Source organism: Pinus tabuliformis, chromosome 2_2, assembly GCF_031772625.1.
Source record: "Pinus tabuliformis cultivar Carrire ecotype Pingquan chromosome 2_2, CPIR1, whole genome shotgun sequence".
NCBI classification, from domain to species: Eukaryota; Viridiplantae; Streptophyta; class Pinopsida; order Pinales; family Pinaceae; genus Pinus; species Pinus tabuliformis.
Window position 1 is genome coordinate 1,058,104,170 of NC_142300.1, and position 13,817 is coordinate 1,058,117,986.

The 13,817-nt window shown below is 41.3% G+C and overlaps 1 protein-coding gene across 3 annotated transcripts in view; it reads left to right on the forward strand.

Annotated features, from left to right (window-relative positions):
• Positions 1–13,817, forward strand: part of LOC149197039 (uncharacterized) — a 301,897-nt gene that overhangs the window by 130,325 nt on the left and 157,755 nt on the right. For 2 of the 3 annotated variants that reach the window (XM_089405731.1, XM_089405732.1), the window contains exons 3-4: positions 8,332–8,481; positions 8,607–8,929. In XM_089405731.1, the coding sequence (XP_089261857.1) occupies positions 8,332–8,481; positions 8,607–8,929 (473 nt within the window). The remainder of the gene's footprint in view (positions 1–8,331; positions 8,482–8,606; positions 8,930–13,817) is intronic. The other variant, XM_089405733.1, reaches the window with a different exon arrangement.

Consider the following 13,817-nt stretch of genomic DNA (forward strand, 5'->3'; position numbering starts at 1 on the left):
AAATTTGGTGGAGAGGTTGGCGCACATGAGATCTCCAATGCCCAGAAAGGGTTTGGGCAGATTCTAAACAGTGCAAGAGATATTAAAATAATTAATATTTTTAATGGAGTCCCTAAGTCTAAACTTAGGGAAATTAAAATATTAATGTGAATTAATATAAAATTGTGTTAGAATGGTCCAAAAGACATGGATCAAGCCAGATATAATCTTAGCCATTGATTAGGGACTTAATCTCGGCTGTTGATATGTCAACAGGAAAAGTATAAGAGGAGGCTTGAGGGTCACTTGGAGAACACACCAGAGTGATCAATCATTCTATTCTCTGGAGCGGGGTTTGCTAAGAGAGATAGAATTAGTGATCTTGAGTTGTAGCTAAGGGGCATTGAGTACAGAGAGGCAGAGATAGTGCCGAGAGAGCAGCACAATAGCCGGGGAGAGTGATGCAGAGCCAACAAAAGCTCACGCAGTGCCATGCAGAGGCAGGCTGGGAGCTGCGTAGAGCCTTAGAGAGGCCAGCGTTGTTGACATAGAGGGCCAGAAGGCTAACACAGGACCTCCTAAGGCTGATGCAGACCCATCTGGGGTAACGCAGGGCCAGCGCTGGGCAGAAAGAGGCTAACACAGTCCAGAGAGGGCAGACGCTGGGGTTTTGGGGCAGATTGGTGCTGAGGAGCTGCTGGAAGGATTATCCGGGGTTCAGCGAGGAGATTTGTCTCAAACTGAGAGGTATTACTAGCAAGGAAATTTTCTGTTGGGTAGGCCAATTTCGGCACCCAGATTGTACTCTGATATTACTTAATAAGAAAACCCTCAGATAGCTGCCATGATGATGGGGTAGAGCTCATGTATTGGCTTTTGCCCACGTGCTAAATGTGTATGTCGCGACATCTTTTGCATTTTGTGGTACATTTCCTGTTGAATGTGGCCAATTATGATTTTACTTTTCCATTTAGTTGCATGAACCTCCTGCGCATCATTCCAGGCTTGACCGAAGGTGTGGGCAAGGGGAAGGGGAGAGCTAACCCTATGTGGTCCTAGTGGACGTGAAAAATCGGTTACCTGATTCCCACTGCAGCAAATGATGTTAATTGTTCTAATTGTTAATTCGATTAAACAATTTACTCGTTGTGTGCTATGTCAAATATCGAATTAAATACACTCCAACCTACACAAATAAAAACTGCGGAAACTAAATACAACATAGGAGATAAATAATCATCACACACATCTACATAGTATTTTTGGACAAATGACCCCAGAAAAACCCAGTGGGAAAACTGGTGCAACAGTTGAGGGTTTGTCTTATTAAGCAATAGTTATTTGAATACAATCTCTGGACGCTTTGCTTGCTATCCAGTATAGAGAATATGACTAACAGAAGATTAGTGAGAAATACCTCACGCTATCAGTGGCGATCCTGACTGATCCAGCCACAGAATGGCTAGTCCCTTGCTACCTTTGCGTTGCCTCTATGCAGTCACTGCGTAGGTACAACGTCACAACGTCTAGGGACAACATCACTCTTTTTGTTGATCAATTTGCCTCTCCGAGTCTTCGATTTTGTTCTCCTCCTGGTCTCACACCTCGGCTTCTGGCTTTAGAACTCGACCTCTCCAGCAAAAAGACGAATCTCCTCAAGGCTCTGTGTTGCCTCTCCCAGATTTCTCTTTGCCTCCTCTGTTGAGTATTCTCGGATTTCAAAAATCTCCAACCAGAACTATCCCTGCCCTCACTGCAAGAAATCACTTCGAACTTCTCTCTGACAACTTCTACCTTGCTCTCTTCAGAAATTCGATCGTTGATCTCCCACTCAATGTGTCTTCTAAATGCCCATCAAGCCTCCTCTTATAATCCTTCGGTTGAGAACCAACAACCCAGATTAGATTCTAATCAATGGCTCATATTATTTTGGCTTGATCCTCGTCTTATTCTAGAAGTTTGACCCACAGTTAGATTAATATCCTTTAATTATTTTAATTCCCTAAGTTTAGACTTAGGCCTACATTAAAAATAATTAATTATTTTAAATTTTAATAAAACTGATTCCGGGTGGAATTTCCCAAAATGATTTTTGGGTATTGTGGAATACACATGTCGAAGTCTCCCTGCAAATTTTGAAGCTTAGGGCACATCCGATGCTACCAAAAATCAACACTCCCTCTTAGCAAGGAATGTGCTCTAGTACTGCAACCTGCTAAAGCATTATCCTTCTCTGTAGCATCTCCCTATGCATTGCTAATGTCTAACATCGCTGCCCACCAACTACTGTGCAAATGCTGATCTGTATTGCTGCTGACACTGCCACTACCAACATTGCATCTGTATTGTTGTTGACACTGCCACTGCCAACACTGCATCTGTATTGCAACTCCTCTCAAATTTTGAGTCTGTGCTACTGCTGGCACTGCCACTGCCAACACTCCATCTATACTGCAACCTTCTCCAACTGCTGCTACTACTGCATCAGCAATGGAAAAGCATCCAAACTTACTGAACAGGTGTTTAGCATGATGCATCTGTTGTTGGAGTTCTGACTGCTGCTAGTCTCTGTGCTGACCCTCGGGAGCCTCTACGCTGCTGCCAACTCTGCGCTGTGCCAATTGCGCTGCTGCCAACTCTAGCTCTGCTTTGCTTAGTCCCTGGCACTCCTAGCCATTGCTTCTGCACTCCGACACTCCTCTGCACCAGCTGACTCTGGTCCATCGTGCTACTTCTAATTGGGGCTCTCGTAGCAATGTATTAATCCAAGAGTTGGAATCCTCAATGATCTTGCCGATTTGTAGTTCTTTCAAACTACAATTCTATATCACCCCACCCAAATTCCTCCTCCTCGATCTATGCGGATGCAGCCTTTGGATCATGCTTCTCGTCTTTGTCCTTCTTCTTGAGAGGACACTATGTAGCATAGTGACCAAGTTCACCACACTGGAAGCACTTGATCTTCGAAACATCTTTCTTTTTCTTTTGCTGCTCCTGTTGCCCCTTAGATGCGAGAGCTGCATTCTCATCCTCCTCCTCTAGCTTCGTCCCACTATTGCTGCTGCGACTATCAAGTTTGCACTTGACTAAGTCTCTCCTCATCTCTTCTTGCTAAAGAGTGGCCCACATCCCTTCCCAATCTTGCAATCTCTCTCTGCCGAGGATGTTTTGGACACACACTTGCCATTCTTCGGAGATTGAATTTAGGCCCATCCTCACCATCTTGGTAGGCTGAGGTGTTGACCCCACAATTGCCAACAAGTCTTGGATCTCTTGAAGCTTCGTAAGGAACGAATTTATGCGTTCCCCCTTCTGCATCCTGCTTGGATCTCATCTTCTGCTCCAAGTACATCTTCCGTTGCTCGGAAGATCCTTCATATAGTGTGGCCAAATCTTCCCACATCTGCCGAGTAGTATCCTTGTCGGTAATGTGACACATTGCATGATCCCTCACTTCATCGAGGATCAATCACTTGGCCTTCGCCATCTCAACGTTGTACTTCTTGAGCGGATTTGGATCCGCGGGTACAACTACCACACTAGCGACGTAGGTCTTGAGATCATGCTCATCCAGAAGGCATGAGATCCTTGCCTTCCAGATCACATAGTTGGATGCTCCCTCCAACCGATCCTGATCTCGCAACCCATTCGCTGCCATTTGTGCCAACGAACTATTGAACTACCTCCTCTCTCCTCTATGCAGTACCAGTACTAGGCTAGGCTACACACTTCTTGCTGGAGTTAGTAGATCAACTCCTCTCTGCTGCTGCTCAACTCTTGAGAAATCAAACTTTTTAGTTGGAAGTCCTTTGAGGAAGAATTCCCTCAACAATGTCTCTCTCTCTCCCACTTACGCTATTCCGCCAGCAACTGCTGCAAAATATCTCTGTCCCAGCTAAAGATCTGCTCTACAAGGAAAAATACACTACTCCCTTCCACCTCTGGAAAGCTTCGGTTTGGAGGTCGAATTTCTCTGTCGACTCACTCAGAGAAATCGATTTCTCCTCAAAACTTCGACCTTATGGCCCAAGGACTGCGCTATTGCTACATCTGCAATAATTTCGAACTCCTCTTCCTTTTTGCTTTTGAGATCTTCTGCTCACGATCTGTGCTCCGATACCATGTGAAAAATCAGTTACCTGATTCCTACTGCAACAACTGATGTTAATTCTTCTAATTGTTAATTCGATTAAACAATTTACTTGTTGTGTGCTATGACAAATATCGAATTAAATACACTGCAGCCTACACAAATAAAAACTACGGAAACTGAATACAACATAAGAGAGAAATAATCATCAGACACATCTACACAGTTATTTTTGGACAAATGTCCCCAAAAATACCCAGTGTGGGAAAACCGATGTAGCAACTGAGGGTTTGTATTATTAAGCAGTAGTTTTTTGAATACAATCTGTGGACGCCTTGTTGGCTATCCAGTACAAAGAATATGACTGACAGAAGATTAGTGAGAAATACCTCACACTATGACTGCGTAGGCATAGCATCACAACGTCTAGGGACAACGTCACTCTTTCTGCTGATCGATTTGCCTATCTGAGTTTTTGATTTTGTCCTCCCGGTCTCACACCCCGACTTTCGGCTTTAGAACTCTACCTCTCCAACAAAAATACGGATCTCCTCAAGGCTCTGCGCTGCCTCTGCGTCAGCGTACGCTTCCTAGCCTAGCCTCTGTGTCGCCTCTCCCGGATCTCTCTTTGCCTCCTCTACTGAGTATTCTTGGATCAGGAAATGTATCCAACTGGAACTATCCCTGCCCCTCACTGCAAGAAATCACTTCGAATTTCTCTCTGGCAACTGCTGCGCTGCTTTCTTCATAAATTCTATCTCTGATTTCCCACTCGATGTGTCTTCTAAATGCCCATCAATCCTCGTATAATCCTTCTGTTGATATCGAACGACCTAGATTAGATTCTAATCAATGGCTCATATTATTTTGGCTTGATCCTTGTCTTCTTCTAGAAGTTTGACCCACAGTTAGATTAATACCCTTTAACTATTTTAATTCCCTAAGTTTAGACTTAGGCCTCCATTAAAAATAATTAATTATTTTAATAAAACTGATTCTGGGTGGAATGTATCCAAGCCTCCCTGCAAATTTTGAGGCTTAGAGCACAGTCAATGAGACCATAAATCAACAGCGGAGGAATGTGGACCCAGGTGGGAGAAATGATGAATGGGGTTATAATGTGTGGAAATGGGGCAACATATGTGGATGAGGGAGCAGGACCATGCAACCAAAATCAGGGTTTCCTATGAAGTACCATCCCTAAAGCCAAATGGTTTGTAAAATAGATCCCATGGGACTAGAATCCAAGGTTAACATCTTGAAGGGGTCTAGGGGACATGAGCACAAACTTAGACGATTATTTCCTCCGAATCCCCCCATTAATACATGCCTAGAAGTATCCATGATAAGCAAACTATAAAATACTCAATTACCAAATGACAAGGCATGCCTTTAGGTTCTCGATGTCCACCTTTAAACATACGATCATGGCAGATTGTTGAGGGACCACATGGTTGGCTTAGGTGCCGGAGACATGGCACAACGAGCTAGTTGGTGGCTGCTAGCTACCGGCTGAGGACCATCTTGGAGAAATTTTTTCTCCTAGGGATGTCACCCACATAATGGTGGGTTACAGGTTGGATTGTGAGAGCACTCCTCTCCTTGGAGCTTAATGGAAATATCTTTAATTGAGGAATTTTTGTGTTAAGGGCTTATCTATGTGGTGAATTATGTTATCAACTTAGAATATGTTATTTCTTGGTTACTTTTCTTTATCATCAAAGGCATTATTGTGGTTATTCAAGATACCATAAGGCTGCAAAAATTGATCCATTTGAAGGGCAACTTTGTCACTTGGAGGGAGGCATCTAGAGGCTCTTCTTTGTTGGTTTAGGGTAGGTTTGATTTTGTGGTTGCAAGCTTTCCCCATGGAGAGATCCTTCCTAGTGGGGTCCTGACTGTGTAATTTTCCTTGATTAGCCAAGGGGTTAATTTCTATTGGCTTCTAGCCTCTTTCCCTAGTCCACACACACTAGGTAACCAACTTAAGAGGGTTTTCTTATTGATCTCATTCTGCTACTTGATTCCTCTTGACTTCATGCCCTAATAGGAAATTGGCGCTGATTTTTATATCCTTTCATCACTTTTTTTTTTCCTTTACAAAAAACCCTAAAAATCTCCAAAAAATATGTTTCACTGAAGCTACCATTGGCATCACCTTGTGCTTGTTTGACTATTGCCTTAGTGATCCTAGTAGGGAAACCCCCCTTGAGTCGGAGGAGAGCCAGCTTAAAGCGAGAGGAAGGTTGCTGAGGTGACAGTGGGTGACTGTCTTGAGATGTTTTCATTACGTTATGCCTTGTGGATTGAGGCTTTTATCACACATGTACAATTGGGTTGGTGACGCCCACCATTTGTTGGGTAATGTTACTCATCATTTGTGCCTAAAGGTTTGTGAAAGATAGAAAGGGGTACTTCTAAAAGTATGCCTGTGCAGACTATTTCTCGAGGATATCATATGGAGCTATTGTTTCCTTGCCATGCCTGTGTATTATTTCCTGTAGCAGGTTGTGTGGAACAAAAGACACCTCGGCATGCATTTGAAGAGGGATTCTGTATCCCTACATTCCAGTGGCCAGGCTTTCTCATATCATCTATTCAATGTATTGAGAGCATTTGCAGTGTGAATAACCCATACTTGTGCATTTTGAATAACCCTAGTACATAAAAAAATGCAACTCCAGCACAGTATAGCGGGCAGAAAGGAAACACTGGTACAGCACTGGTTCTCATCGAGTGGCTAATTCCTAGCAGAGGCCAGACCAGAATTTTACCGATTACAATTGAAAGGAGACTAGATAATAGTATGGTAAGGTCAAGGTGGTTCAGTTTAAAAATATAGCGGCAGGATTAACACCAAATCTATTTCTGTGTTGCTGATCTTTTCTCAAAAATTTGCAATACCAATCGAACATAAGGTTAAAAGAAATCCGAAAGATTGTTGACATATATATGTGGTTCTGGTTTTAAAAGGCCTCATACAACCCAAGATTTTCACGTGTTGATCTTGCGGTTTACTTAATGTTTTTGGCTACTCACAACTTCACAACTTCACCTTATTGCTTATTGCTTGGTCTTAGTAATCCTACTAGGGATACCCCCTTGAGCCAGAGGAGAGTCGGCTTAAAGTGAAGAGGACAGGTTGCTGAGGTGACAGTGGTCACTGGTGACTATCCTAGCAGTTGCCCTTGGGTTGTGCCTCGTGGATTAGGGCTTTTATCATTAAGTACACTTTGAGCCATAACACTGTTCAGAATGAAGAACCTCTGTCACTAGGTTTATTTTCCTCTGCAAAGTGCTCATAGACTTAACTTGCTGGTTTCCATTTGAAATTTGAGATATCTTCTGTTCACATCGGGACAAACCTTTTCTGGATTGCATACAATCATAGGCCACACTGGGAATAATCCTTAAACCTACTTTGATAACATTTAAAAAGATTTAAAGTGCAATTACAATTCACAAGAAACACACACAGAAGTAGAGAGAGTAGACAATGTAATACTAATACTGGTGCAAGTATACATTTCAGAGCTAGTCCTAGTTAGGCAGCTTCTATGTTACACAAACAAATCCCTCTCCCATTTACACCATTTCCCACATAGATTAATTATAACACGTTTGACTTGTTATGGTGGTTTAACTGCCAAATACTAACATTTGATATTTATGGTAATATACTGGTCACCTGTACCTAATACTAGTGTTATCCAACACTAACATAAGATGGCCACATAATGCAAAAGCTCACATATTAATATTTAATGTTGAAGCTCTCTGCTTGCTCCTCCAACAGAGCATAAAATGGAGTTTGAAAGTTTTTGCGGATATTCTTGTTTTGATAATTTATTTGGTTTGTCAATAATACTCCAAATCCATGAAGAAATATTTTTTTTTCCTCATCATAGATATTGTCCGCTACATGCCTTTTGCTGTGATTATGCTTAGGATATAATTTTCAGACAGCCATTTGCTTGCAGGGTATTAGAGTATTTGGAGGTTATTGTCATAAGAAGAAACTGTATACTTTGGTCTATATTGCAAGCACAATCCTTCTTTTTCTAGCTCTCATTGCACTGTGCTATATAAAATGAACTCTATGGCTTTATATGAATGAGTCATGTCGTTTGTCAATGCATACTCCAAATCCGTGTGGGAACAACTAACCTTTCTTGATCATGCCACTCCCAAATCTGTATATTGTTTGGTGTGCATTTTCTGTTGTGATACTCTGTAAAATGATTTACATGGTTATTGTGCAGGAGTCTTTAATACTACACTTTTTAAGGGTTATGGTCATTGAAGAAATGGTGTACTTAGTCCATGTTAAGAGTATGTTAGAGCACATGCATTTGAGTCGAAACATGAGAGTCCCCCTCCAATTTGCAGTTCTTGACCAGGGCCCTGCAAAGGTGATTGAATGATAAGGGTGCTATACAATTACAATGGTTTTGTGCTATCCTCTTGGTCATCGAGTGTTTTGTTATTATGTTTTCACTTGAATAACATTTCAGTGGTTTATTTGGGTTTATTGCAGCTTGCTTTGCTGGAAGAGGAAAAGTCTGTTGCTGGCCTATTTGTATCAATCCAGGAGCTGTTTTCATCAGTCATGGTTAATCACACACAAGATTTGATTGATATGCCCTCACAAGGCTCTACCTTGCAGAATATATTAGATGAAACTGCTTCGACATCTTCGGAGACTTCCCCTAACAACATTGATCAACACGAGGGATCAAAGTTAAATTCTTCTGTTTGCTCATTGCACACTGATTCTAGATTGACATCTAAAGCCTTTGAACTAATTGACCTCAGTCAATGTGTAAATGGAACTCAAATTTCTCCACCAACGCTGAATGGGTAATTTATCACGCTGATAAGAATAAAATATACTTGTCATATAATTACTTATTTTTGAGCATCTTTCATATTTCTGGTAAGTTCATAACCATATTGTGCTAATATGCATGTTGGAAGTTTGCAAAGTTAATTAATGTGCATGATTTGTTTTAATGTATTATATTTATTTATTTTTCTTTTTGGAAATGCTGCTTATAGTATCTTACAGCTGTCCATTGGCCATTCGGATGTGCCTGAGGGGCAATTCTATGCCATTAAAATCACCTAGGACTCACACTTAGCCTCATCTGAACTCATTGGGAGGGCTTTTGAACCTGGGTTTCTGTGCTAGGACAAGCCCAATAACCTTGTTGCTGCCTGCTAGACCACACATCCATGGGCATGTTAGAATTTATGTTTATGACTTTTATTGCAAATTCAAAAATCCCACCTCACACCTGAGGTTTCCTGGATCTAGTCCCTGTGAACTTCAGCCTTAGGGCTGATCTGGACTTTAGCCTATTATCTTCAAGACTTTTGTTGAATCACTCAACAATTTTAGTCCTTAAATACGTCCAATCAGCATGAACAATAAGTGCTTGAAATTACCCAATCAAGAAGACAATGAATGCTGAAAAATCTGCAATTAGACAAGTATGGGCAGCTATAAACTTCATATAATGTATAAGAATGAACTACATGTTCATATCACAGCTTTATTACAAACCTGATACAATCTTTCAAGCTCTCCAAAACCCTAGCTAGGGGAACCACAATACCCCTAGCCACCAACAAAGATTTCCAACAAGCAATAATCAACACTAGCAATTGCTCCTTGCCTTTAACAAGAAGCTTGTATCATAGAAGCTCTCCACACTAGCATGATTGTTTTCCTTAATGTTTGGAGACCCTAGCTATGTTGCATCACAAAAGAACATGGCAAGACAACTCTAGTGCTAGCCTCTAAATCTACATGTCTATCCTAGAATTTGAATCCCCAAACCCTAGGTCTTCCATATTTGCATCATCACCAAGACGTTGATATCGTTAAGAATATAAGAGCTTCATGATCTTTCCTTAGCCTTACATCCTAAAATATCAAGGCTCCAAAATCATGGAAGGCATTAACTCTACTCTCCATGTCTTCTAGGGTAAAAACCTTAGTGCTACAAGAAGAGACATAAGAATTGTCATCATTTTCTGTCTCATGTTCTTCTCTAGGGTTTACATCTATAGCACAAGCCCTAATCATCATAAGAGTAAACCTTAGCATCACACAAGAGCAATCTCTCCAAGAATATCAAAGATGCCTTTTTCACCCCAAATCTTCTCTTAGTATTCCTCATTAACCCTAGCACTTTGTTAGTTTGTGTAGCTCAGACAGTTATTCAAGTCTCAGGTGGTGTCTATTGTGAAATTTTTTATCTATTGCAGCAACTGGAAATTATTCTTCTAACTAAAATTTTTATTATGAAGTTTATTTGCTACGACAAACAACGAATAAAATCACAACTGCAATTTTCACCATAAAAATACTACGGAAAATAAAATACTGAAAATAGAGAAATTCTAGCACATACAAGAATTTTGACAATTATTTTTGGACAATTGTCCTCGGAAAAACTCAATGTGGGAAAACCGGTGCAGCAGATGAGTGTTTTATTATTATTCTTCAGCAACAATTTTGAGTACAATAATTTAGATGCCCAACTAGCAATCTAATCTGAGGAAAATACTGGCAAAATTATCGTGAGAATTTTCTCTCACCCCCAACTATTTTCTACCTCCGAAATTGCCACCCTAGCCTTTGCGCTGAGCTCCCTGTGTCACTTTCTACGCAGAGTTGACGCTGGCCCTTTGAGAATTTTGGCCTTCCTTCCTTTGCCTCTTCCGGGGACTGGAAACCTTCCTCTCAGAATGTTGTTGCCCTCCTCTTCCACCTGCTATTCACCCCCTGACTCTATCTTCTCTGTTGAGCTGCTGCTACTGAGAAAATCGAACTGCCTGGGCAACTGAGTGTTGATTCTTGGTAGCAGCAGATGTGCTCTAGCGTTGAAATTTGGAGGAGAGGGCAAAGGCACATGAGATATCGAAGACCCATAAATCGTTTTGAGCAATTCCACCCGGATATGGAGTTATTAAAATAATTAATATTTTTAATGGGTTCTTAAGTCTAAACTTAGGAAAATAAAAATATTAATGGATATTAATAAAGATAAGGGTGAGAAACTTCTAAGAGACGAGGATCAAGTCTATCTTAATTTTAGCCGTTGATTAGAGACTTAATCTCGGCCATCGATTCATCAACAGGAAAATGTATAAGAGAAGACTCGAGGATCATTTGGAGACACACCGACACATACTCAGTATCTCAAGGAAGATCGATTCTCAAGAGGAGATCGATTTCAGAGGGAGAGTTGCAGGGTGGAGGAAGAGGAGGGCATCAGTAGCAGTGAGTGACTTGAGGATCATTTGGAGACACATTGACAGATACTCAGTATCTCAAGGAAGATCGATTCTCAAGAGGAGATCGATTTCAGAGGGAGAGTTGTAGGGTGGAGGAAGAGGAGGGCATCAATAGCAGTGAGTGACTAAGGAGGAGGTGATGCAGGGGCAGTGAGAGACAACGCAGAGAGAGACGCAACCCTCACATAGGTTGACGCGAAGGGACATAGAGCCACTGAGAGCCACACTGAGCCACACAGAGTGACGCAGGAGTGAGAGAAGGGTCTCCAAAGTGTCAGAAAGTTAGAAAGGGAAAGTCTCATGTGTTTTCTTTCAGTTTCTCTGTAAAATCATTCCTTGTAAAAGCGATTGTGCTGAAGATTAATAAAACCCTCATTTGCTGCACCGATTTTCCCACATTGGGTTTTTCCGGGTACAGTTGTCCAAAAACAACTGTGATGATGTGATTGTTCTTGTGCATGTATTTTCTCTTTGTTATTATGTAACAACTGCAGTAGAATTTATTTTAATATTTGCTGAAGGGATTTCGTAAATAACTTATTGTGAAGAATAAGTAGGTGAAATAAATAAGTTGCTGCAGTAGAATTTCAATTTAGAATTTTCACTTGCTATCAGAGCAGAGATCCGATAACAAGAGAGAAAAATCGACTATGGGTCAAGAGCATGATGTAGAGACATCAACTCAAAGGGACTCACACAGATTTTCAGAAGAATGCATAAGGGACATAGATCACGATTATTCTATGTTAGCTTCCAGATTGGAAGAAGAAGTCTCTTGCCTAGCAAACTCTGCCTCCTCTGAGGTTTGGTATATAGACAGGTATTTGAGAATGTTTTTCAGATTATCAGGAAGAGAGAATGAATTTCAGATCACCATGGGAAATAAGGAAAAGTGTACCCCAGTAGGAAGAGGTATTGTAGTCTTTCAAACCGAAGCAGGAGAGCGGCTTCGAGCAACCAATGTGTTGCATGTGCTAGGATTGGGGATGAACTTACTCGCCGTATCTCATCTTCAAAACAAGGGCTATGCCATTTTCTTTATTAAGGAGAAAGTATATGTCAAACACCCGAGTTGGAAAAAGAAGGCCTAAATTGGAATAAGAAGTAATAGGTTGTACATGTTATAACTAGAATCACTAATGGCACTGATAGGCAGTAATGCAGACAAAGATTTGAATGAATTATGGCACAGAAGGATGGGACACTTGCGCCATGGGGCTCTGAGAATTCTCAGGAAAACAATATCAGGAGTTCTAGAACTAAGTACCGAACGAGATGATGTATGCAGAGGGTGCACTCTGGGCAAGTATGCCAAAGCAACGTTTTCAAGAAGTAACAATAGAGCTACGAGTATGCTAGGGTTGATACACTCAGACATCTGTGGACCGATGTCCACAAAAACTCTTAGTGGTGCCGAATACTTTGTCGCCTTCATCGATGGCCATTCCAGGAAGACATGGATCTACTTTCTGAAAACCAAGGATGAGGTTTTTGGTCTATTCAAAGAGTTCAAGGCACTAGTGGAGGATCTGACAGGAAAGAAGATAAAAGTGTTACGCTCAGATGATGGTGGAAAGTATGTTGACAAGGACTTCACTGATTTTTGCGCTAAGGAAGACATCAAAAGAGAGTGGACAACTCCCTACAATCCAGAGCAAAATGGGGTAGCATAAAGGAAAAACAAGAATATTGTGGAAGCAACTAGGGCAATGCTGTATGATCAGGATATGCCCAAATATTTGTGGGCAGAAGCATGCAACACGACAGTTTATGTCAAGGATAGGACTCCTCACACGTCATTGGGCAAAATCACTCCAGAAAGGGTCTTCACTGGGAAGACACTTGAAGTTAGTCATTTCAGGATATTTGGGAGTTTAGCGTATTGCCGTATACCCAGACGAAAAGAGAAAGAAATTAGATCAAACTACTGAGAAAGGATATCATGTGGGATATAACGAGAATGCTAAGGCATATAGAGTCTATCTTCCAGGGAGTAGGAAGGTAGTGGTTCGACGGGATGTAAAGTTCATGGTGGAGAGAGCTTTCAGGAAATCTTGAGAAATGCTTTTCGAGGAGTAGTCAAAAGACAAACCGTTGGTCCAACCATTTTGACCAGCAAAAAATAGTACAAGAAATTCTCCTGAAAACAAAGCTTCAGAACAAGAGGAATCTCAGGGAGAGTAAGAGCTGATGAATGTGCCCACTAGCAGTGGAAGAACGAGTTGGGAACTTCGACAGATTCTACAGGATGCAGAGGACTTCATTGGTGCACCAGGAATAAAAAAGGAGTGAAGACAGCAGACAGATACCGGGCCCTAGTAGCTTAGGTTGGGGAAACCTTCTAGTTTTCAGGAGGCCGTTCAACATCAAGTATGGGTATATGCTATGGTGGAGAATACAGTTCTATAATGCTCAATGATGTCTGGGAAGTGGTACCTAAGCA